The 19,491-nt window shown below is 46.1% G+C and overlaps 4 protein-coding genes across 6 annotated transcripts in view; 2 read left to right on the top strand and 2 right to left on the bottom strand.

The window, feature by feature from the left end:
• The first annotated feature begins 509 nt into the window (after nt 1-509).
• Nucleotides 510-11,685, top strand: LOC118506032 (sex-determining transformer protein 1-like). The gene is made up of 2 exons (XM_036042651.1): nt 510-1,482; nt 9,284-11,685. The coding sequence occupies exons 1-2, from the start codon at nt 999-1,001 to the stop codon at nt 10,705-10,707; spliced, it is 1,908 nt and encodes a 635-aa protein (XP_035898544.1). The 5' UTR covers nt 510-998; the 3' UTR covers nt 10,708-11,685.
• Nucleotides 11,686-11,842: 157 nt separating this feature from the next.
• On the bottom strand, nt 11,843-13,187 carry LOC118506033 (superoxide dismutase [Mn], mitochondrial). The gene is made up of 4 exons (XM_036042652.1): nt 13,003-13,187; nt 12,662-12,764; nt 12,207-12,582; nt 11,843-12,137 (listed from the first exon to the last, which is right to left on the bottom strand). The coding sequence occupies exons 1-4, from the start codon at nt 13,038-13,040 to the stop codon at nt 11,995-11,997; spliced, it is 660 nt and encodes a 219-aa protein (XP_035898545.1). The 5' UTR covers nt 13,041-13,187; the 3' UTR covers nt 11,843-11,994.
• Nucleotides 13,188-13,678: 491 nt separating this feature from the next.
• On the bottom strand, nt 13,679-17,223 carry LOC118506031 (protein SON). Of its 2 annotated transcripts, none has more exons than XM_036042649.1 (2): nt 17,180-17,223; nt 13,679-17,111 (listed from the first exon to the last, which is right to left on the bottom strand). In XM_036042649.1, exon 2 carries the CDS (start codon nt 17,031-17,033, stop codon nt 14,088-14,090), a length of 2,946 nt encoding a protein of 981 aa, XP_035898542.1. In that variant the 5' UTR covers nt 17,034-17,111; nt 17,180-17,223; the 3' UTR covers nt 13,679-14,087. The 2 variants fall into 2 exon arrangements, with proteins under 2 accessions (XP_035898542.1, XP_035898543.1); XM_036042650.1 differs by lacking the exon at nt 17,180-17,223 and having other exon boundaries at nt 13,679-14,845; nt 14,879-17,173.
• Nucleotides 17,224-17,780: 557 nt separating this feature from the next.
• LOC118506034 (kinesin-like protein unc-104) overlaps nt 17,781-19,491 on the top strand; it is a 44,614-nt gene continuing 42,903 nt past the window's right edge. For both annotated transcript variants that reach the window (XM_036042653.1, XM_036042658.1), the window contains exon 1: nt 17,781-18,084. The gene's annotated coding sequence lies outside the window, so the exon portion shown is untranslated. The remainder of the gene's footprint in view (nt 18,085-19,491) is intronic.

The following is a 19,491-nucleotide window of genomic DNA, read 5'->3' on the forward strand; positions in this document are numbered from 1 at the left end:
GTAGAGGTAGGTACTTCCGAAGGTGACATTTGACATTCACCAACAAAATTAACTCACTTGGTCAAAGTGTTTTGGTTTTGTTTTCGTTTAAAAAAACTTGTTTTAATTTCAAAACACGTTTGGATGATGTAGAATTGTAATATTTAGTGTATTTGGCCCTAAAATGTAAGAATTATACAGAAATATGATAATTCGCCATTTTTTGACAGCTTAAACGATCACTTGTAGTTTGACAGCACGACAATTGACATAAGAGAGCAGATTTCATTTGAAACGGCAAATATACGAGTGTGTTATTTGTATTTTTACTGCTTTGCAAGCTTAAAAACTAATTGAAAATAATATCCATTCAAGTTTAAGAAAACTTATCCGTTTAAGAACGCAAAATGGCTCCTAATGTACCCAATCACTGTCCCCATGTCAAAGTACAATCGATCCTAAATGTCAAACAACTCCGTAAAATGGCGAACTATTCATGCTGTTGACTGACCAGTCCAAGAGCTGCATCAATTTAAATGCTATTTCCCTAGAACGCACGAAGGCGAAGCATCGTCAGAAAAATAATAAGCACTGCGTTGTCTGGACGCGTGAGATATCTTTTTTTTTGCTTTTTGTCAAGACACACCGGCCATAGGGTTATTCGTCGGTCAGAAACAACGTTTATATTTTGGCTATAGTTGTGAAGTGTGGTTTTCACCAGACAGCGAAAAGAAACGGTGACGAAAAAGAAAACGCGTTGTTTGTGTGTGCAGTTTAAAGCTCTCGACGCAGCGGCAGTGAACTAACCCTCGCCAAAAGTGATCCAAGTGACGGTGAATTTACGTGCGTTTGTGTGGCCTTTTTGTCTGGCTGGTTCCGGTGTTTTGAAAACGGTGCGTAAACGTGAAAAAGTTATCAACGAATGGCTGCAAGGGATTAAAATTCCGTACGTCTAAATCCACGATCGTATTCGCATCGATGTGTCTCCGTGCTTTCGGCATACGGCTACTTCCCTTCCAATGGCCCTAAATACTCCCAAGCGCCTTAAGACGGCTGTGCCGCCATGCGCAAACTATTTAAGCACACCACCACCATCGGTTAGCATCGGTTCACCGCCACCGATCGAGACACCGTCGTCCGCCGCCGCTAATGGCCAGCAGCTTCAGCTGAACACGTCGGCGCACACGCAACACGCCTCCTGGAACCAAAACAACAACTGGTTCAGTGATGCCACTAGTCCGGCCTCCAGCTGCAGCTCACCGGACGGGCATCAGAACCGTAGCTACGGTGGGCACAACTCCTCTGGGACGCCGCACACCTGGAACACCTCCAGCAGTGGGTCAGCCGAAAAGTCGGAAAACAAACGCGGCCGGCCGCGTTCCGAAGCGCTGACGACGCTCATGGTCGAGGGTTCGATATCGCCGTCCGCTATTAAATGCCGCTTCTGTAATCGAGTTTTTCCGCGAGAAAAATCATTGCAGGCCCATCTACGCACACACACAGGTACAGCGAAATCTCTTTATTTTAATGAAAACAATAATATTTCGACGAATTTGTGAAGCTGGCACAGTTGATCTTCGTGCCACATATCTTACAATTCCCCAACGCTGAATAGTTTGTTCTGCTTACGGAGGGGACAATACAATGTTTTTTTTTTGCATGCTGATCCACTAAAATATATAAAGCTAGGAGAGTGTAAAACATTCCGCGTAATTATCACCTGCTGTAAGGTTGTTTGAATTCTTATGAGGTTTATGAGAAGATTTCATGCTTATGGGACCTTTTTTTGTGGGTCAGGTGATTTCGGTAAAATAAAACAACAGCAGAAAAAAACAATGCTCCACGGCCGGCACCTGCTTCCAATTTATCGCATTCTTCACCTGGGCTTGTGCGCATTTATCGCTGTTTCTCTACGGCATCCTTTTTTCCCCCCCGTTTTGTTCAACATTTTTAAGCCGCTGGCTGCGAGCCACCAAAATATAGTTTTTTTTCTCCGTCTTTTTAATATTGGGGCATAAAGAATTCTCCACCTTGTAATGAGAAGAAAGAGCCTACCCGTCCGAGCAGCATTTTATGAGGATTCCCCAGCATCATCATCATCCTCATCGCCTACTTTGATGCAATATGCAGCGACAAATATCCTGATGGAAAAATGCCACCTGATTGCACAGGTTCTCGCTCATCACAGCTGGCTCTCTTCAATGGGGCTGTCCTTTCCGTTTTGCAGTAAAAAAAAACCAACACCACTGCCAGGTGGAACTGGAGAAATGATGCTTCTTCTCGATGTTCCACCGGTGTTCTGTCAGCTCCCCGAAACGTTGTTGTGGGGAGAAAAGTAAGCAATGGATGATGATAATAACGTATGAAATAATTTCCTTTCTTTCTGCTGCTGCTGATGATGCCGACGATGACCGGCGATGATGATGGTGATCATCAACAGCACGGGATCACGATCATTTGGTTGGTTCGCTGTTGACGAGCATAGCGAGCGCTATCCCCAGCCCTTACGGGCCCCGCAAAGCAGACCAAAAGAGCGGAATGATTCGCATAATTCCGGGCCCAATACACGCACAATCCGCGGAGGTCGTGTGTCGGATGGTGCAGGAACGCCACCAACAAAACCGAAGGAGAAGAAACTGTTTGCTATTTAAAAGCTTCCACCGAGAGACCGATCATCGCTTCACGCTCGGCAGTTTGGTAACCTGTGCGTGTGTTGGTGCGCAAACGGATTACATTTTTTGTTTGGTGCGGAAATCCACAGCAGTGGGTCCACGCACCGGCTACTTGAAAGCGGTGGTGGCGGTCGGACACACTTCGCTCGAGACATGGTCCACTGGTCCACGATATGGGAGCCGTCAACACAGAGAAACCGACCTGTTGCGCATTGCGTTGCTATGCATTCCGTCATGTGTGTGTGTGCCTGTGCATGTGTATTGGCACACACTTATGTTTGCCTGTTTCTTCGGCCGAACGTAGCAAGCAGCGCTTATGTTGCCTTTCTACGCTCTTCGCCACATAGCATATTTAACCACACACAGACACACACGTACTCACACCAAACATTTTAAACCTTCGCCTACTATGGTCCCAGGTGTGTATGTAGTACGCGCCCGATGTATCGGTTGCACGCTGTTCACGCGCACGCACACACAGACACATCCAGTTGGCTTAGCTTCATTAAATGGCTTAAATAGCAGTTCGGCGTTTCTTTGCCTTCTTCTCATTTATCATCTTTCTTTTTAACCACCTTGCACTTTGCCGTTGTTACTTCTTCCGTTTTCTTTTCTCTTTCCATGTTTTGCGGATTTTTAATTTTTCATCGTTTTTTTTTAGATTTTCTTTGTGTTGTCACATCCTTTTGAATTACTCTTACTGTTTTCTTTCGGTTATTTCTACTCGATTCTTAAATTTCCGCTTTGTTTTAGCTGTCCTTTCTTGAATCTTCAAAGCAGCAATCTTCCCTTCTCGCAAGCGGCTCATTGGTCCTTCTTTGCCTCTGGTGTAAGCGCAACATTGATGCACTTGTTCATCCTTTCCCATTTCCAAGGATGCTGAAGCAGCTCAAAAAGCCCGGCTAAGCAACTGTTATGTTTTCCTCTTCTTAACGTGTTTCTTCTTTATGCTGTTTCATCGTTCAGTGTCAATCACAAAAAGGAAAACGGCTAGCCTTTTTCAAAAATCTTTGCTTTAAAGGGCTAAAAGCTAGAATTTTTTAAGCGGAAAAGCAATGCGCATGAATTGCGCAATCAACTTCAATGATGCATCTTTTTCTTATGTTTAAGCTTTACATTACCAAACCAAGAAGACCAAGTAATGCTAAAAACCTACCACATTGCATTCACACTTCTTGTACAAGTTTTTAAAGGCACCGACGATTGAAGAAGATCAAACGCCGTCATGCTATAGGATTTTGCGGCATCTTCTCACCCTCGTTCGTTTCTAAGACGGAAGGCGAAATTACCGGAAAACACCCAGACAAAAGTCACGGAAGAGGCATGCACACTGCCCACTTGGAAACCCGAACAGCAGAGAGCCCGAAATACTCTCTTTGGGTGTGTGTATAATGATTATCCGTAATTACGCTGATGGGGGCTAGATGTCTGTTTCCGAAAAACAACGGGCCAAAAAGGCATCGGCCAAAAAAGCAACAAAAAGCAAAAAAATCGCCCATCGATCGGTTTTCCAGCCTGGCTGGCGAGATCGAATGTTCCTATTGGCCAACAGTTTCATCGGATGAACCCGGGCGTTTCTTGTACATTACCGCGGCTACTGATGCTAATATTACTCCTACAATTAATGGATCAATGAAAGCAAGGGAGAGAAGAAAAACGAATGAGCGTTTTTCCCCCCAGAAGCATAAATAGGACCCAGGCCTTTTTAGTTTTGCCCTGGTTGAGTATCTTACGGCCAATGCAATGGGTTACAGAGATCCATAGATCGTGCTCGGGATTTTCCTTGATTCTTTCGCTAATTATGCATTTGCCACATCCCACCCCATCAGATTGGTTGTAAAATGAACAAAAAAAAAAAACATGCACCAAGCGGCATCGCAGCGCAGAGCCCTAACTGACCATTGGCTCCTCCAGAGTTGTTTTGAGCAGTTGAGCTACTAATTTGGAGCGGAATTTTGGCAAACGAAACAGCTCAATTTGCTGTAGATTTTCCAGCACAGCTCATAGTTGCCCACGGCACAGCGCACAAACGGTAGAACAGTGAATTGATTGAAAGACTTTGTTCTAGTACTTCTTAATCCGCTTTTTTTGTTTAGGATTTGATTCCAGCTCAATTCTTTCGCGAGTTTGTGTTTCATCTCCACTCCACAAAAGAAAATAATCCACCCCGAGGACTCATTTAATGACGAATGGAGGAAGTTAATTTAAGAAGGGTAGAGCACCTCACAAATATTGTTCAATGTACTGAAATGATGTATGCTTCATTTCGTCTCTTCTAATGGCGCTCTGGCCGATCCGGCGCGAGCAACGTCTTCGCTCATCATAGCACCGTGTGTAAGCAGGTCAGGACGCGGGATTTGGGTGTCGATGGGAGTCGGAGGCGCTGTGGTGTAAAAGGAGTGTGCAACGAAGCAAACTAAGAAGAGGAGGTGGTCATTCACATCGCGCAAAATTTTGGCCGATGATGCTCGGAGTTTCGATCTCTCCCTCTGCTTTGGTCAGGTTTTTGGTCAGTGCTGTTGCTTGCCAATGTGCGCGAATCCGGCGCGAAAAGAGGCTGAGAAAGAAAGATTTTTAAATTGGGTGGTTTAAATTGATTTTGATTAGATCCGAATCGAGGTGCGCGAAATGCAGAAAATGGAGCGCTCGCACTCCCACATACCCACCGGCTGGGAGGCTCATTGGATTGGAGCAGTTTTTACTGTGTACCACCAAACCGGCGCAGCGTTATCGAACCAACTCATCCCATCCATTCGGCGTTAAAGATTGCTTTCCTTACTTTAAACATCCTCAGCAGTGGTTCTCTTTTAATTTCTGCGACCCGGAACGATGTCGATCATTATACGATGAGTGTTGCTCACCCTCTTTACGGCTTTGGGTGGTTTTAACTGCGGCTGCACCGACAGCCAACGAAAGAGTTGCGCGTCGATTGATGTTGGAAATGGATTTCATTTCCCCGGTTTTTCGACATGCCTTGACAACTTCATTTTTGTCCAGCGAGCTTTGTTCGTGCTTTGTTTTTTTCGGCGGATGGTGTAATGTCGAACATTAAGTTAATCGGATCTTCCGCAACAGCTTGCGCGTTTGTGCTAGCGTTTAGCAATGCTCATTTTAGGTGTTGTAGATAATGCGTGATTAACAGTGCATTTTAATGATCCATCGAACGGATGAATAAATGAACAGACGGAGGTGTCGTAACGCTTGTAATCACAAATATGGTTTGCAGCCGTGCACCACATTCTACTAATTGGCGAATGAGGAACAGATTAAGGTGGCTGGCTGTGTATCGCAATTCATTTTAAAATGTTATCCAAAGCCTTTACTTGTTATAGACGTGGTACTCTCTCAGGTAATATCTATAAATGCTATAAATGTTTTGTTTCGAATCGAATTTTTAATTATTTGGATGCGTTTCGATAGCCTTCACATGGCAGGAATGGGGACAGATTCCGCCCTGAGGTACGTCAGCATTCAGTATTCGGCTACGGTTAAACTAAGTCAGGGATGGTTTTAGAGCTAAAGAGCAAGCAAAGCAAGGCTTTGGAATTGAATTATTCTATAAACATCCACAATTCTGACAGTTAACACTCAAACAATTTAGTTGGAAGGTGCTTGGGGAGCTGCTTTTATTGGCCAGTAGGGGCGATCCGGTGACCAAGACGATAACGGTGCCGGTCTTCACACGGCAGGACCGGGGTTCAAGTCTTATTCAGACCGTACTGGCTGACTACTTTCTCTTCTTCTTATAAGGCGCTACAACCGCTTTTCGGTCTTGGCCTGCTTGGCAACAATCCTCGATACCGCTCACGGTTTAGCGCCTTCGTCTGCCAATCCGTTAGCCCGGCCATTCTGGCGGACGCATCAACGCCATCACTCCATCTCCAGTTTGGGCCTACCACGCCTCCTCTGTCCGTGTGGACGGCCTAAAAGGACTTTACGGGCTGGGTCGTCTGGTGTCATTCTCATGAAGTGACCAGCTCACCGATGGTAAGATCATCGTATTTAGAGTGGAGAAGTTTCCTCAGGCTGTGGTATGACCGGTTGGCAGCCAGCAGCCCTTGTGCGTAACTCAAAATCAAAGTTGTTGGCGGTGCTGACTTTTGACCCCAGATAGGTGAAGTTTTGGACGACTTCGAAGGTGCGGTCACCTATCTGTGCATCACCCCTGCGTGAATCACAACCTTCCAAGGTTGTTAGCGCCAAGGAAGAAGAAGAATACGAAGGGAGTCTTCGCCATTGACTATGCCTCCCACCAGCGCCAATATATTTTTCATAAACCAGCCTCTCATTCAAGTGAATGACACGTGGTCAACATCGTCCCATATATGGACTCTCTCTCTCTCTCTCTTCTTGGCCTAACGATCTCTTAAGGTCATGGTCATATGCCTGTCATTTCTAGCTTACTATACTCAATGATAACCACGTAGTTGGAACGGATGGGATTTGAACCCTGGATTAGAACGGGCGCTGTTGCCGCCTCGACCACCGGGTCGGTCCAGATTTGGACTGTTAGGCTTATATAAGAATTTCCATCTTGTTGTGAATATTCGTTACCGCTTATAAGGATCCATGTTTCACATCATAAAAAACACCAGACAATTAAGTCTTGATATCGTAGTATTTTTTTCTATATTAGAAGGGTCCAACAACTCTGTTGGGTCCACTTTTAAGGTGTTTTGCTCATACACTCGATGTGAGATTCAATGTGCCGTTTTTCGACTATTTTGAACATTGTGTTGCTCCAAAATAATCGAAAAAACAAAAAAAGAAAACAAATAATAGGAGGATTGCGAGAGAACATTGGACTATCGGTTTGGAAAGGGTCATTCAGGAGGAAGCAAAATCTTCCAAGCAAACTCTCCACTCTCCAGGGATAATTTAATATTAATTCCAGCATCACCCGAACGAACCTCCAGGTGGAAAATTTAAATCACATTGTTCTACCGCAATCGACGCGCAGAAGGGATCGAAATCGTACCTAGAAGCCTTCCCCTACCAACTCCTTTCATTAGAATCGTTTCTTGTGGCCATTCACTTAAAGGAACACGTGTGCCGTCCCCGTCTGGCCCGTTTACATTTCGCCTGCAAGCAAACAATCGCTATCATCCGGCCCAGCTAGCTAAGGGGTGGTCTGTACCACTAGCAGAAGGACGCGAACACAAACCCCTCTGCGTGTGCGCGTGATGTGTCCTTTTGCGCATGATGGTACGCGCGCACCCTCCATCGAAATTTCGAATTGCGTATGCCGCGAGTGGTGCTGCACGAAAGATTGCACGTGTTCCATCCTGTTGTGCGTTCGGTACAGGAGAGCGAAGAAGCAGAAAAAAAAACAGGGATTCCTGTACGCGAGTTCCCGTTTTCCCTGGCGGGGTTTGTTTCCTCCTGATTTCCTGTACCTTTCCTGGTGGAATGATTTTTTTTTTTGGTTCGTCCTTTTTCCAGTAGATATGAGTTTTTCTTTTTGTTCGCTCGTCGCGTTCATTTCTTTTAAGCCAAAGCATCCTACCATGGTGCGTCGTTTGTATATCTTTTATTTATCGGTTTAGAAGAAAAAAAAACGCAAGCAGTGCAGCAGCGGTGCCGAACGCTTGCTAGTTGTCCTTGTTGCGCTTGGAAGGATAGTTCCCCTGGGCGTAGGGAAATTTCCCCTCCCAAAACTGCCACTTTTCCGATCATTCATCCGCAGGAAGGCCTCGAGGAACGTCTAAGCTGCTGCGCGTTGGTTGGTCCTTACAGGTAAAAGGGAATTGCAACACCGAACGAGCACATCACCCTAAGGAAGTGTCTAAGCGAAACCCATAGCTTACGTTCTAAGCCTACAGGCCTACAAAACGTGGCGAATGTAGGCTAGCGGACGGATAGATTAGCAATTGGATGGGTTCATGTTCTTTTTTTTCACCCTCTTTCCTTTTGCTTCTTCTTTTTTTTGTCCCCGTCCTCTGCTGCCCGTGTTTGCGATTTGGCAATTGATTTGCTTTGCAAACTTAGCTGCCTGCATGTGAAAAGAAATTATTCAAACCGGTATTTGAAATTACCACTGAAAAAGATTGTAAAGATTTGAAGTTCTAATGCCTTCGCATGATCGTACCCTCTCGCGGCGGAACCGTGGCATGCTGGGTTCCGTACATTCGCCGATTTAAAATGGAAGGAAAAAAAACAGCAAGGGATGCTCGTGTTTGTGATGTGCGTAGAAGCGATTCCGGTTGCGGGACAACAACCCGTTTTGCTATACGGGACAAACAAGCTGAAACCCGTCCGAACGTGTGATACTGGCGCGGCGGGCCCGACGCAAATTATTCTTTTTCTTCGTTTCGTTTGGCTGCGTCGCTAGCTGGGAAGAGCGCTGTTGAATCGTTTGTGTGTGAAAGGTTTGGCAGGAGATTTAAACGCTTGTTCCGTTAGAAATCAATGTCTCGACAACGGGTCGATGTGTATGGGTAGGGAGTTAAAGAGTCGAGCTGGTGAATGGTGATTCGGGACAGGTTCGGGCGGCCGAGATTTAAAACACAAAATGTTTATACGAAAATACTCGAGTGTTATGCTCGAAATATTTATTTAAATAAATTAAGCTGGTATAAATAAGGTTTTGAGAGTTACACCAGAGTTTGTAAATGATTTATCTCCATTTTCAGGCGAACGTCCTTACCCGTGTGACTATCCCGGCTGTACCCGTGCCTTCACCCAGAGCGGCCAATTGAAGACGCACCAGCGGCTCCACACGGGCGAACGGCCCTTCATCTGCTCGGTCGCACACTGCGAGATGCGCTTCACGCACGCAAACCGCCACTGTCCCGACCATCCGCACGATACGCTCAAGCGGTGCGATGATTTCGTCATACAGACCGTGCCGGAACAGAACATCGAGGTGCTGAAATGGTTGGAGAAGTATCGTGCCGAGCGGGAGGATCGCACTCCAACGCGCAAAACGCCCAAACGCAACAGTGGCGCATCGAACGGTGGCGGTTGTGAGAATGGAAGTGGCACCACACCGGGGGGCAGCACAGCCCAAAATGAGAATGAAAACCGCCGACCATATTTGGCACCGCGAACTGCTAACAACGAAAACCATCTACCGCTGAGCGGCGGTAATGGGGCCGCTAATGTGGGCGGCGTGGCAGATTCCAGCGGTAGCAATGCCGGGATCGACAACGGTCAGCTGCTATCGTCGCCCGTTACACCGATCAATGCGTACAAATCGAGCCGCAAGGGGCTGATGGACATGAACGCGTGCATGAGCCTTACCAGTCCGGTAACGGCAAAGTCGAAGTCGAATTCGCGCCCGAAATTGATTCACTGGCAGGATCCCACCAGCCAGGAGGAGGATGAGTCTGGCGACGAGTGTTCGGCACCGTCCAAACAGTCGACGTTCAACCCGAAGAAGAAATGGTTGCGCGATGCTTGGCAGGACGATCTCGCCAAACCGCTCGAGCCGAGCCTGATCTCGCAAAAGCTCTTCTCCTCGACGACCTCCACCATGGCGCTGAAGCAGCAGTTGCAGCAGGAAAGTGTCACCACGCTTTCACCTGCCAAGCGGCAGCTTCTCGGTGTGACGGGCCACAGCAAACCGTTGCCGCGTATGGAAGGATTTAGCAATGTGCCTCCTAGCATGCCGGTACCGGCGCTCTCCACCGTTCTCCCCGTACCGTCGCCGGTGGAAGGGCAGCCGGAGCCTTCGGTTGATCCGAATCAAACGCGACCCACGGTGCTGATGGTAGCCAGCAAGGATTGTACCCGGCCGCTCACTGATAAACCAGCGGCAGCATTACAGCACAATGAAACCGTTGCTAGGTATATCGACCTAAACACTGCCGCGCCCGCACCCAAACCGGAGGAAACCAGCCGTAAGCTACAGGGCGCACTGGCGTTAATACAACTCGCTGCCAAGGATGAGCTGCTGCGCGATTCGTTTGACGTGCAGCAAACATTGGTGGCCGAAAGGTCTACCCTATACGGCAACGAAACGGCCCACTCTTGCGCAGTACAGGAAACGAACGGTCACGCAATGCTGTCGGAAGAATTTGCTGCCGAAGTTAACGGGCTGGGTCGATATTCGTAGAACGACAGTTAGTCTCTTCTTGCCACCGCTAACGCATTGTTAAACGACGTAACGTAGGTTCCAAAGAAAATCTTCCGATCTTATGGAGATAGAAAAGACACAATCTTTAGAGGCTTTAACGGGATGGCACAAAAAATTACACGCACGGTTGTAGGGTGAGAGATGTAAAGGTGGAATGTGTAAAATTATATTTTTAATAACGTTTGTGGTAATTAACGTCCCTTAGCTAGATTGAAGACCACATACAAAACCAGAAACCATATATATCATTTTTTGTCCCCCACTTTGCTCTTCGATAGGTGTACAGAAAATTGAAATTGTACAAGAACTAGGTAGGATAACAAGCAAGAATTCAAATTTAATTTAACTGAATCGGTATCTCCTGTTTGGACTACTACTTCATGCATACACAATCGCTTATGCACTTTTTCCCTTTTAATTTCGACAAATGTTTTTTACTTAAATTTAGCTGTTTAACATCATAAAACCGAGTTTTTTTTCTCTCCCAGTGAGCTTAAAAAAGTGACGTATATCGGACAAGTTTCTCTTTTCTTTTTAATCCGTTTCAATTGCGAGGAAATACGGTTATAGAAGTGTTTGTATTTATAATTATCCTTTCTTAAGAATTCAAACTAACGGTAGAATGCGCGCTGCTATGATAAATCCTGCAAAGAGTTGAAGATTTATTTATTCTATATATTTTGTTTCCCCCCCAATTATTATTAATTGCTTAGCCCGTATGTGTTTGGTGTTGCGATACGATACGATGATAACATTACTTTCATTTTCTTTTCGTGTACAGGAGCTATGAAGATGTATCACACAAGGCCTTTGCCTTTTACGGTTTCATACGCTAGAATTGTGATTGTTAGAACGAACGATTCGGGTTGAACTTGTTTGTTGAAGCATTGTGTAAATATTGGAACGAAAAGGAATGTACAATAAATGGATGTATCGAGATGAGATAACAAAACCGAACGAACGCATCGACTGTATTCGCGAGGGCTGATATAGCCGAGGTAAGTGCATTTGAGGATCAGGTGATCAGGGGACTTTACTTCAACATTAGTTCCTAACTTCTACCCACTTTCGAACGTAGAAATCAAAGTCAGAACACACACGGCGGCATTATTTCGCAATCATAAAGGCATGGGGAACGTGATAAAGCTGAAAATTTTATTTCGAATAGCTGTCGACTTTTGGATACAATAGTAAAGCCGTGCAAAGCTTGCCCGCGTCGATGATTCGAATGCTTGGTACCCGTGGGACTACAGCGGGCCGCTATGCTTATTGAGCCTTTGCCAACCGTTCGGACACATCCTTCCAGTTGACCACATCGAAGATGGCATCGACATAGTTCGGTCTTAGGTTTTTGTACTGCAGATAGTAAGCGTGCTCCCACACATCGATACCGAGCAGCGGGACGAGACCTGAAAGACACAGAATTAGTTGATGATTGTGTTTGATTAAAACAGGAAAAAAAATTGTTTAATGCTCACCAGTGGTCGCTTCCAATGGATCCTGGTTCGGGCAGGCTGCAATCTGAAGCAGCTTTGTCTTCTTGTTGTAGCCCAACCAGGCCCAGCCCGATCCCTGCACAGCGACGGCTGCCGCTTTCATTTCCTTCTTAAAGTTGTCCATGTTCTGGAAATCACGGTTCAGCGCTTTCTGCAGCTCGGCCGAAGGATCGCTCCGATCCGGGGACAGATTTTTCCAGAAGATCGAATGATTAATATGGCCACCACCGTTAAACTTGATCGCACTGCCGAGCTGAATGATCTTGGAAACATCCTTCTTGGCCACCGCATCCTGCAGCTGTTCCTCGGCAGCGTTCAGATTCGTGACGTACGCATTGTGATGCTTCTGGTGGTGCAGCTGTAGAAGAAAAACGACACATCCATGACCACCCGGCACTGTAAAGGAATCCATTTTGTGTGCGCTCCATTTTTCTTACCTCCATGATTTCCCGGCAAATGACCGGTTCCAGTGCTCCGAAATCGTACGGCAAATCCGGAAGGGTGTGCTTGCTTCGGCATCCCAACACGGCGCTGCAGTTCCTGAGCGGGGAGGTGGTAGAGGAAAATTGTTTATAAATACACACCTACATACTCGCCGCCGTGTGTTATCAACAAATTGTTTGAGCTATTTTGACAGCAGATCCGGGATGCAATCGTTATGCTTTTACATAACAGAAGCAGCGATAGGGAACAAGGGAAACCGGGAGGTCTAAAGCATTTTGGAAATGTTGTCTTCGGACGATTCTGCCAATACCGTTAAGCTGGTGGAATTACTTACTTTGCCGTGGAAAAAAGTGCACCACGAACAGCCAACATGGTGTTAGTACAGGATACACAGACCTATTGCACCACGAAAACACAGTACACACAGTCGGTTGTTTTGGGATTAAATGTACAGCAGGCGACGAAATGTGTTACCACGGAACCGGCAATCGCTTTATTATTCCAATTTATTATTATCTAACTTTGTTGCTTGTATGTGTGCGTGCGAGTTTGACATTTTCGTGGGTCGATGGTCAAATTTATACGCTGGAGTTGGAAACTTCACAATGCACGTTCGCACGTTCAACCATTCGAGTTGAACGTTAAGGATAATTTAAGAAGTTAAATATTACTTTTAACAAATTTATCAAGCATTTATCATATTCCTAATGTTCTTGATCATCATCTTAGTCAGCTTATTCATCAACCCAAAATTATTAAGTCTTTACTTACTTAAGAAGGGCTCCAACGCCTTCACGGTCCTAGTCTGCTGCAGGATGCATCGATACGGTTTAGAGCTGCGCATCTTTACAGGCCTATTGCACGTGGTAATTGTGGTTGGAATAATCCCGGAAAGTCTTTCCCGCTATGGATCATTCGGTCATATCTTGATATTAACAAGCTTTTTCTCCTAATGCAAAGATGCTAAGCACGTGCCATTTGGGATGTATGACACTGCAACACGAAATAAATGCGGTTTGTTGCAGTGAAACTTGGCATTTATTTCACTTCGATTTCGACACTTTAGAGAGGCGCAAAACGTTGTGTACAGATAATATTGTTGAACAGACGTGGCCAAGGCATTAACCGCTCAACTAGCTCGTGGTTCATTCCCCTACTCCACACATTGCATTCACTAGTTAGTTCCATGAAATGGAAATGTCTTTGCGATATGAACAAATGATTATTAGCCTACACACAGCAGTAGTTCAGGTTGTGAAATGTAAAACCGAAGACGTAAAAAATTTAACGATGAATTCCATCCCTTCTCTCGATACTGATTTGACCTAACGCGTTGGCGCTATATATTGCAGCTACGTTCATCCTCTAGTCAACCATCTAGCCCTTACCGCTGTACTAATACAAAAAGCAGTCCTAGCTTTAAGTAATCATCACGCCCAGCTGCTGCAGACAAAACTTGGCCGCTGTTGCCTTCGCTTCCCTTTTGGTGTTGTTAGGGATTGCTGGCTGATATTCGAGTCCGTTCACGAGCACTTTAAAGATGAAATTCTTCGCGTGTCCTGGGCCACTTTCGTGCACCAGCTCGTACATGGGTGGATTCCATTTGTGTTTCGTCGCATACTCGCACAATATCGAAACGGGATGCTTACCGTCTGTGTTGATCTTTAGGCTCATAAACCGAGACCGTCCATCACGGCGTGGGAACGGTGGCATGGGATACGGCTGATGCGGTCTCAGTTTATTTTCGCCTTCGCCGAGCCCTCGCTTATCCAGCTTTACATCCAGCAGGAGGGGCTGTAACGAACCGTTCTTCTCCTTGCCCAAACCCTCACCCGGCTGCCAGCCCATCTTCTGTAGCAAATGCATTCCCATCCCGCCGGTGACTGGTGCTGTGTGTTTCATCATGTCACGGGTAGCCCAAGGCTGATAGCCTTCCGCCAGTTCCCGCTGGCTAAGACAATTGACACCGGTGGAACCCATAAACTGTCCGGGCATTGCCTTCGATGAGGCCCACGTCGACATGTCCTTCTGTGTGTTGTACAGCATCTGTCTCGCGTCGGAATCGGACGGGTTTTCCTGCAGTCGACGCATAGCGTTCAAACGTTGGCTTACGATTTGTGACACATCGATAATCGGTGCGTCCGGTTGGGTGTTAAACACGTTGTCTGGTCCCGGGCCTCCATGTGAGTGTGGATGCAAGGGTCCGGGGCCTCCATGTGAGTGTGGATGCGAGGGTCCGGGGCCTCCATGTGAGTGTGGATGCGAGGGTCCGGGGCCTCCATGTGAGTGTGGATGCGAGGGCCCGGGGCCTCCATGTGAGTGTGGATGCGAGGGTCCCACCGGACCAGGTGGGAAAAGTGGTCGTGGTGGTGCTTCTTGATGCGAAGCACCTACCATCGCATTAATGTTTGGAGGGGGTATGCTGGTATCGACGGGAAGATTCATCGTTGCATCCGGTGTCGCCATATTGTTAAACGGTTGTACGTGGGAAGGCGTCGGGTGCGTGGACAGTGGCATTTGCGGGTTAACCGGTGGATGGTACGACGATTGGTAGGGTAAACCGGGATCGTTAGCAGGGTACGGAGAAGGGACAATCGGTGCTGCAGGCATTTGTCCAACATTTGGTTGCCTTAGGGGAGTGTCCGCTGCTGGAGACGGAGCAGGAACTAAACATGGGGGCAGGGGTTGGGGTAAGGAAAAGTCCGGCACAGCGTTCTGCTGCGGCACAAACGTTGACGACGGTGGTAGGATAGGTTTCGGTTTGGGTCTGTTGCCAAAGTTGGAGCCACTACCAGATGCCCCCGCCGTGTCTACGGTCGAGGCAGGTTTGGTGGGTGGCACCGTCTTTTTAGGCTCTACAGGAATCCATTCCGTTTCCGTGCTGCGGTGTTGTGCTCCCGACGATACAGGAAACTGCATTAGGAGCGCTTTTTTCTCTTCGGCCGATTTCGGCTGAATCGCGGTAGCGTTGCGAATGTTCATCACAATCGGTGCCGCTTCTTTGAGCTGAAATGGATGATGGAAAGCTTTGCTGGCTCCGTCCGCATCATGATCGCTCTCATCAGACGACACGCTGGACAGATCGTTCGCATTGTCCTTGTGAGAAATCTTCTTGCAGAATGCGGTCAGCTCTTCGATGCTCTTTCCGCTGGCGTGCATCTTTGAGATCAGCTTTGCCTTCGACTCACCGTCCAGATTCTGTGCACCGGGCAGTGTACCCTTCTTCAGCATGCTGATGGCATTTTTGCGAGCGATTTCCAGCAGCTTCTGCTTATCTATCTGCTCCGTTGACCGGGAGCGTGAACGAGAACGAGAGCGGGAACGCGAGTGGGAAAATGTATTCGAACGGTGCCTTCGTGCACGATCCTCACTGTGCCGGTCACGCTTCCGGTCGTGCCTTTTTCGTTCATTTTCCTCCTCAAATCCAGCATAGAAAGAGTTGTACTTCTTTTGATAGAAATCATAGTACCTTCCCTTTTTGTTTTCCTCATCGTCCGACAGCGAGAAATCGGTCTCGGACGTCCTGCGTTTGCGTAGCTCGCCCCGGGACGACCGGTGCGATGAGGGTTTGTCCCGCTCGAGATGCCGGTCATGGTGACGCTCCGTCGGCAAAGGCTGAGAACCAGTGGCAAGTTCCTTGAATATGGCGCTATCCTTCAGACTCTTGATTTGTATCTTTCCCTTCAGCGGTGGTTTTGCTTCTTCCGACTTCACTTCCTTCGGTTTACCGTTTTCTTTCAACTTTCCATCGTCCCGTTGTTTCGCAGGTTTCTCGACATCATCCAACGGTTCCTGCTTCACCGTCACCAGCAGTGTTTCGCCAGTCCGGTGTTTACTCCGCTTGTGCTTTTCGTGCTTCCGGTCACGGTCCTTTTCCTTCTTGACTTTCTTCTTCTTCACCCGCTTCTCACCATCTTGCTCCACGGCATGCTCTCCCGGCTCCTCAGCCGAATCACTTCCGCTGCCCTTTTTCTTTTTGCTCTTCTTCTTGTGTTTGTGCTTTTTCTTCTTCCTTTCCTGTTCCACTGCATCGTTCGAGTCATCTTCAATGATTTCCGGCGGTGCAGCATTGAATACTCGAAATAGCTCTGTGAGAATTTCGTTCGACGATTTCAGTGGCTCTATCGCGGGCTTCACGTCCACCTTTTCAGTGCCCTTCTCCGTGCCACTGCTGCTGCTGGTGATTGTGGTGGAGAAAATGTTTTTTAGATTCACGTCAATGGACAGTTTGTCGACCGTTTCCGATTTGCTCGAGTCCTCGTAGCTCGTTGTTTTCTCCTGCTTTATCTTGATGTTGAGCGGAAAGATGTCCTGCGTCTTATCACCATTCTGCTTGTCTGCGGTTTTATCGTTGGTCTTACTCATGTTGCTCGTCGGAACTGCTATTGGTCATACATTGAAACTGTGGCCACTAATGTTACGATTCCATTTCAGCAGCTTTATCTAAAACGAAAGACGAAAAACTTTAGCAAATACCACTTTGGGATGCACCGTTTTTGTTTTCGTCGGACCTTATTTTGACAGAAGGCGAAAATAGCTGACAGCAAGAACTCGCGCATTATCACTATGGATACCGCACAGGACATATATACAACATATTTATTATGATTTTTCGAAAAGAATAAAAACGATTGCGTTCCTCGGTAAATGGTTTAAACGAAAAAAGCTAATGTGAAACTTATACAACGCAATTAAATATTTTTGTAACTAAAATTTTACATCTGCTAAAAAATCGCACAATAGTTCGCCTTTTTACTAGGACAATAGCTTGGATGACAAACTTACTTATGTACGTCTGTTTGAGAGAACCTTTTTTTTACAACCTTTTTTTTATGTTGAATGTAGCATAGGATTGCCTGAATTATTAAAGAAATATGTTTTATATGAGTAAATTTCATTGCCAGTATTTTTGTTGTTATTCTACCATATCAAGATCGTCTTTGAACACTGATGTCTGTTCTTAGTTTAAAATAGCAGGGACTATTTTTCATGCAAGCAACATATTCTCCAAAATGACACACCGTTGCAAACGTACAAGTCAACCCGTACTACTAAACAGGTTGTATTATTGTTTTGTATTTGTCTCCTTCCGTACCACCCACTTGTCCTACTGCAGGTGGTTGGTTGAGTTGTTTTTTGGTCCGGGACAACCCACAACCTGTAGGGAAAACGCATAGGGTCAAAGGAAAAGGCGAACTTTTCCCTTACTCACTGTCGTCACACCTACAGTGGCAGAAAACGGTGAGAAGTGTGTGCTCCGTTCAGTGCTGCCAGTGCGTGTGTTTGGGTGCGTATGTGTGCTTGACTGTGAATCATTTTCAAGGCTCTGGTGGTGCTGCTGCTGAAGTGGAGTGTCTATCTGAAGGATTCATAGCTACAGCTGATTTTTGGAGTTATCGCACCTGCTTGTATTAAGGTAAGTGGTTTTGTTATAGAATCCATTTAAAAACATGTTATATGAAGTGAAGTGAAAGTGAAGCTTTGAAACTCTATTTGCCAAAGACAATATTGAACAAGGGACACTCTTGCCATCGGCTGATCGATCGTCCTTGTCTATTTTATTCCAAAGTAAAACGTAAACGAGAATTATGGATTCATCCTGGGAAAGGATGTGTGAAGAGCCTGAAATACAAGTGCTGCAGTTCATACAGAGCGCTGATGCACTTCTCTCAGTACTGCAAACGCATTCACTCATCATCCTTATTGCGCAAGGACCCTCGAAAACTATACATTGTTATATAACGTAGTTCTGAGTGATGTCTAATTTACGGCCCCTTCTGAATGGATGAGGCTATTACATGTGGAACGTTTGAAGTGCCATTGCAGAAATGGGCAATATTTTGAGAATGCTCCGAATTGTCCGATCGATCATTGGAGCGGGTGTTCATGCCTCAACTACACCTACCTGACGAGCTTTACCAACGAAGCTTTCCACGACAAGATGCTGGCTTTGCTTGGAGAAGCATGTTTTCGCTCACCCGTTCCTGCATCTCATTTATTATTCAATCGATTTAACGATACTCTCACCACATGCTGTACCAAGCGGAATCTTGATCAGCTTACGAATGTAAATGGAGTACAGTAGAATTCTGTGCAGGGTTTGTATTGGAAACATTTCTTTAAAAACTCCACCGTATATTTTTGCATTGAATGAGCGTTTTTGCTGTGTTCATAATGTCCATGTTATCCGATAAGTTCAATCGCATTTAATCTTCTATCCATACTTCCCTTGCTGCAGAAGCAAGACTAACATTGTGGCAAATAGACCTCCGGAGCGTGTCCAATTGCGATGAAAACTTGGTTGCGTGATACAATCAACACGAGCTGGAAGAAATTAGAATTCAAGATGACTCTATTAGCGATGCTGCTACTGTACTGCGCGTCTTCGATCACATTTTTTTGCTGTGCTGTGCTAGAAGTTTTTTTTTTTGAAGCAAAAGGACACACCTTTTTGGCCTTGGCGTTTGCATTGTTGATTTCTTTCTTGTAACCCAGTGATGCAGATAAAGCTGATAAGGGCTGTATTAACTCGCTTTTCTTTTAACATAATCACGCAGGACTGCTAATTTATTGAGGCATTAACAATATTATTGTACAAAAATGTTGTCTTAGTTGAAATAGTAATTTAAAATTAGAGTAGGACATTAGTTTGAAATCATAGGCCACATTCTGGCATCCGCTCCTTATTTGAATAACCATTAATCCTGGTCGGGCTGGTATGACTCAGCGTGTAATTTTTCATTCCCGCAGTCGCAAAAGCGGGACAGTTTGGCACCAGCGTTGTACTGTCGTCGGTTTGGCAGTGCTGCATGTGAACCATCCA

Source organism: Anopheles stephensi, chromosome 2 (assembly GCF_013141755.1).
Source record: "Anopheles stephensi strain Indian chromosome 2, UCI_ANSTEP_V1.0, whole genome shotgun sequence".
NCBI lineage: Eukaryota > Metazoa > Arthropoda > Insecta > Diptera > Culicidae > Anopheles > Anopheles stephensi.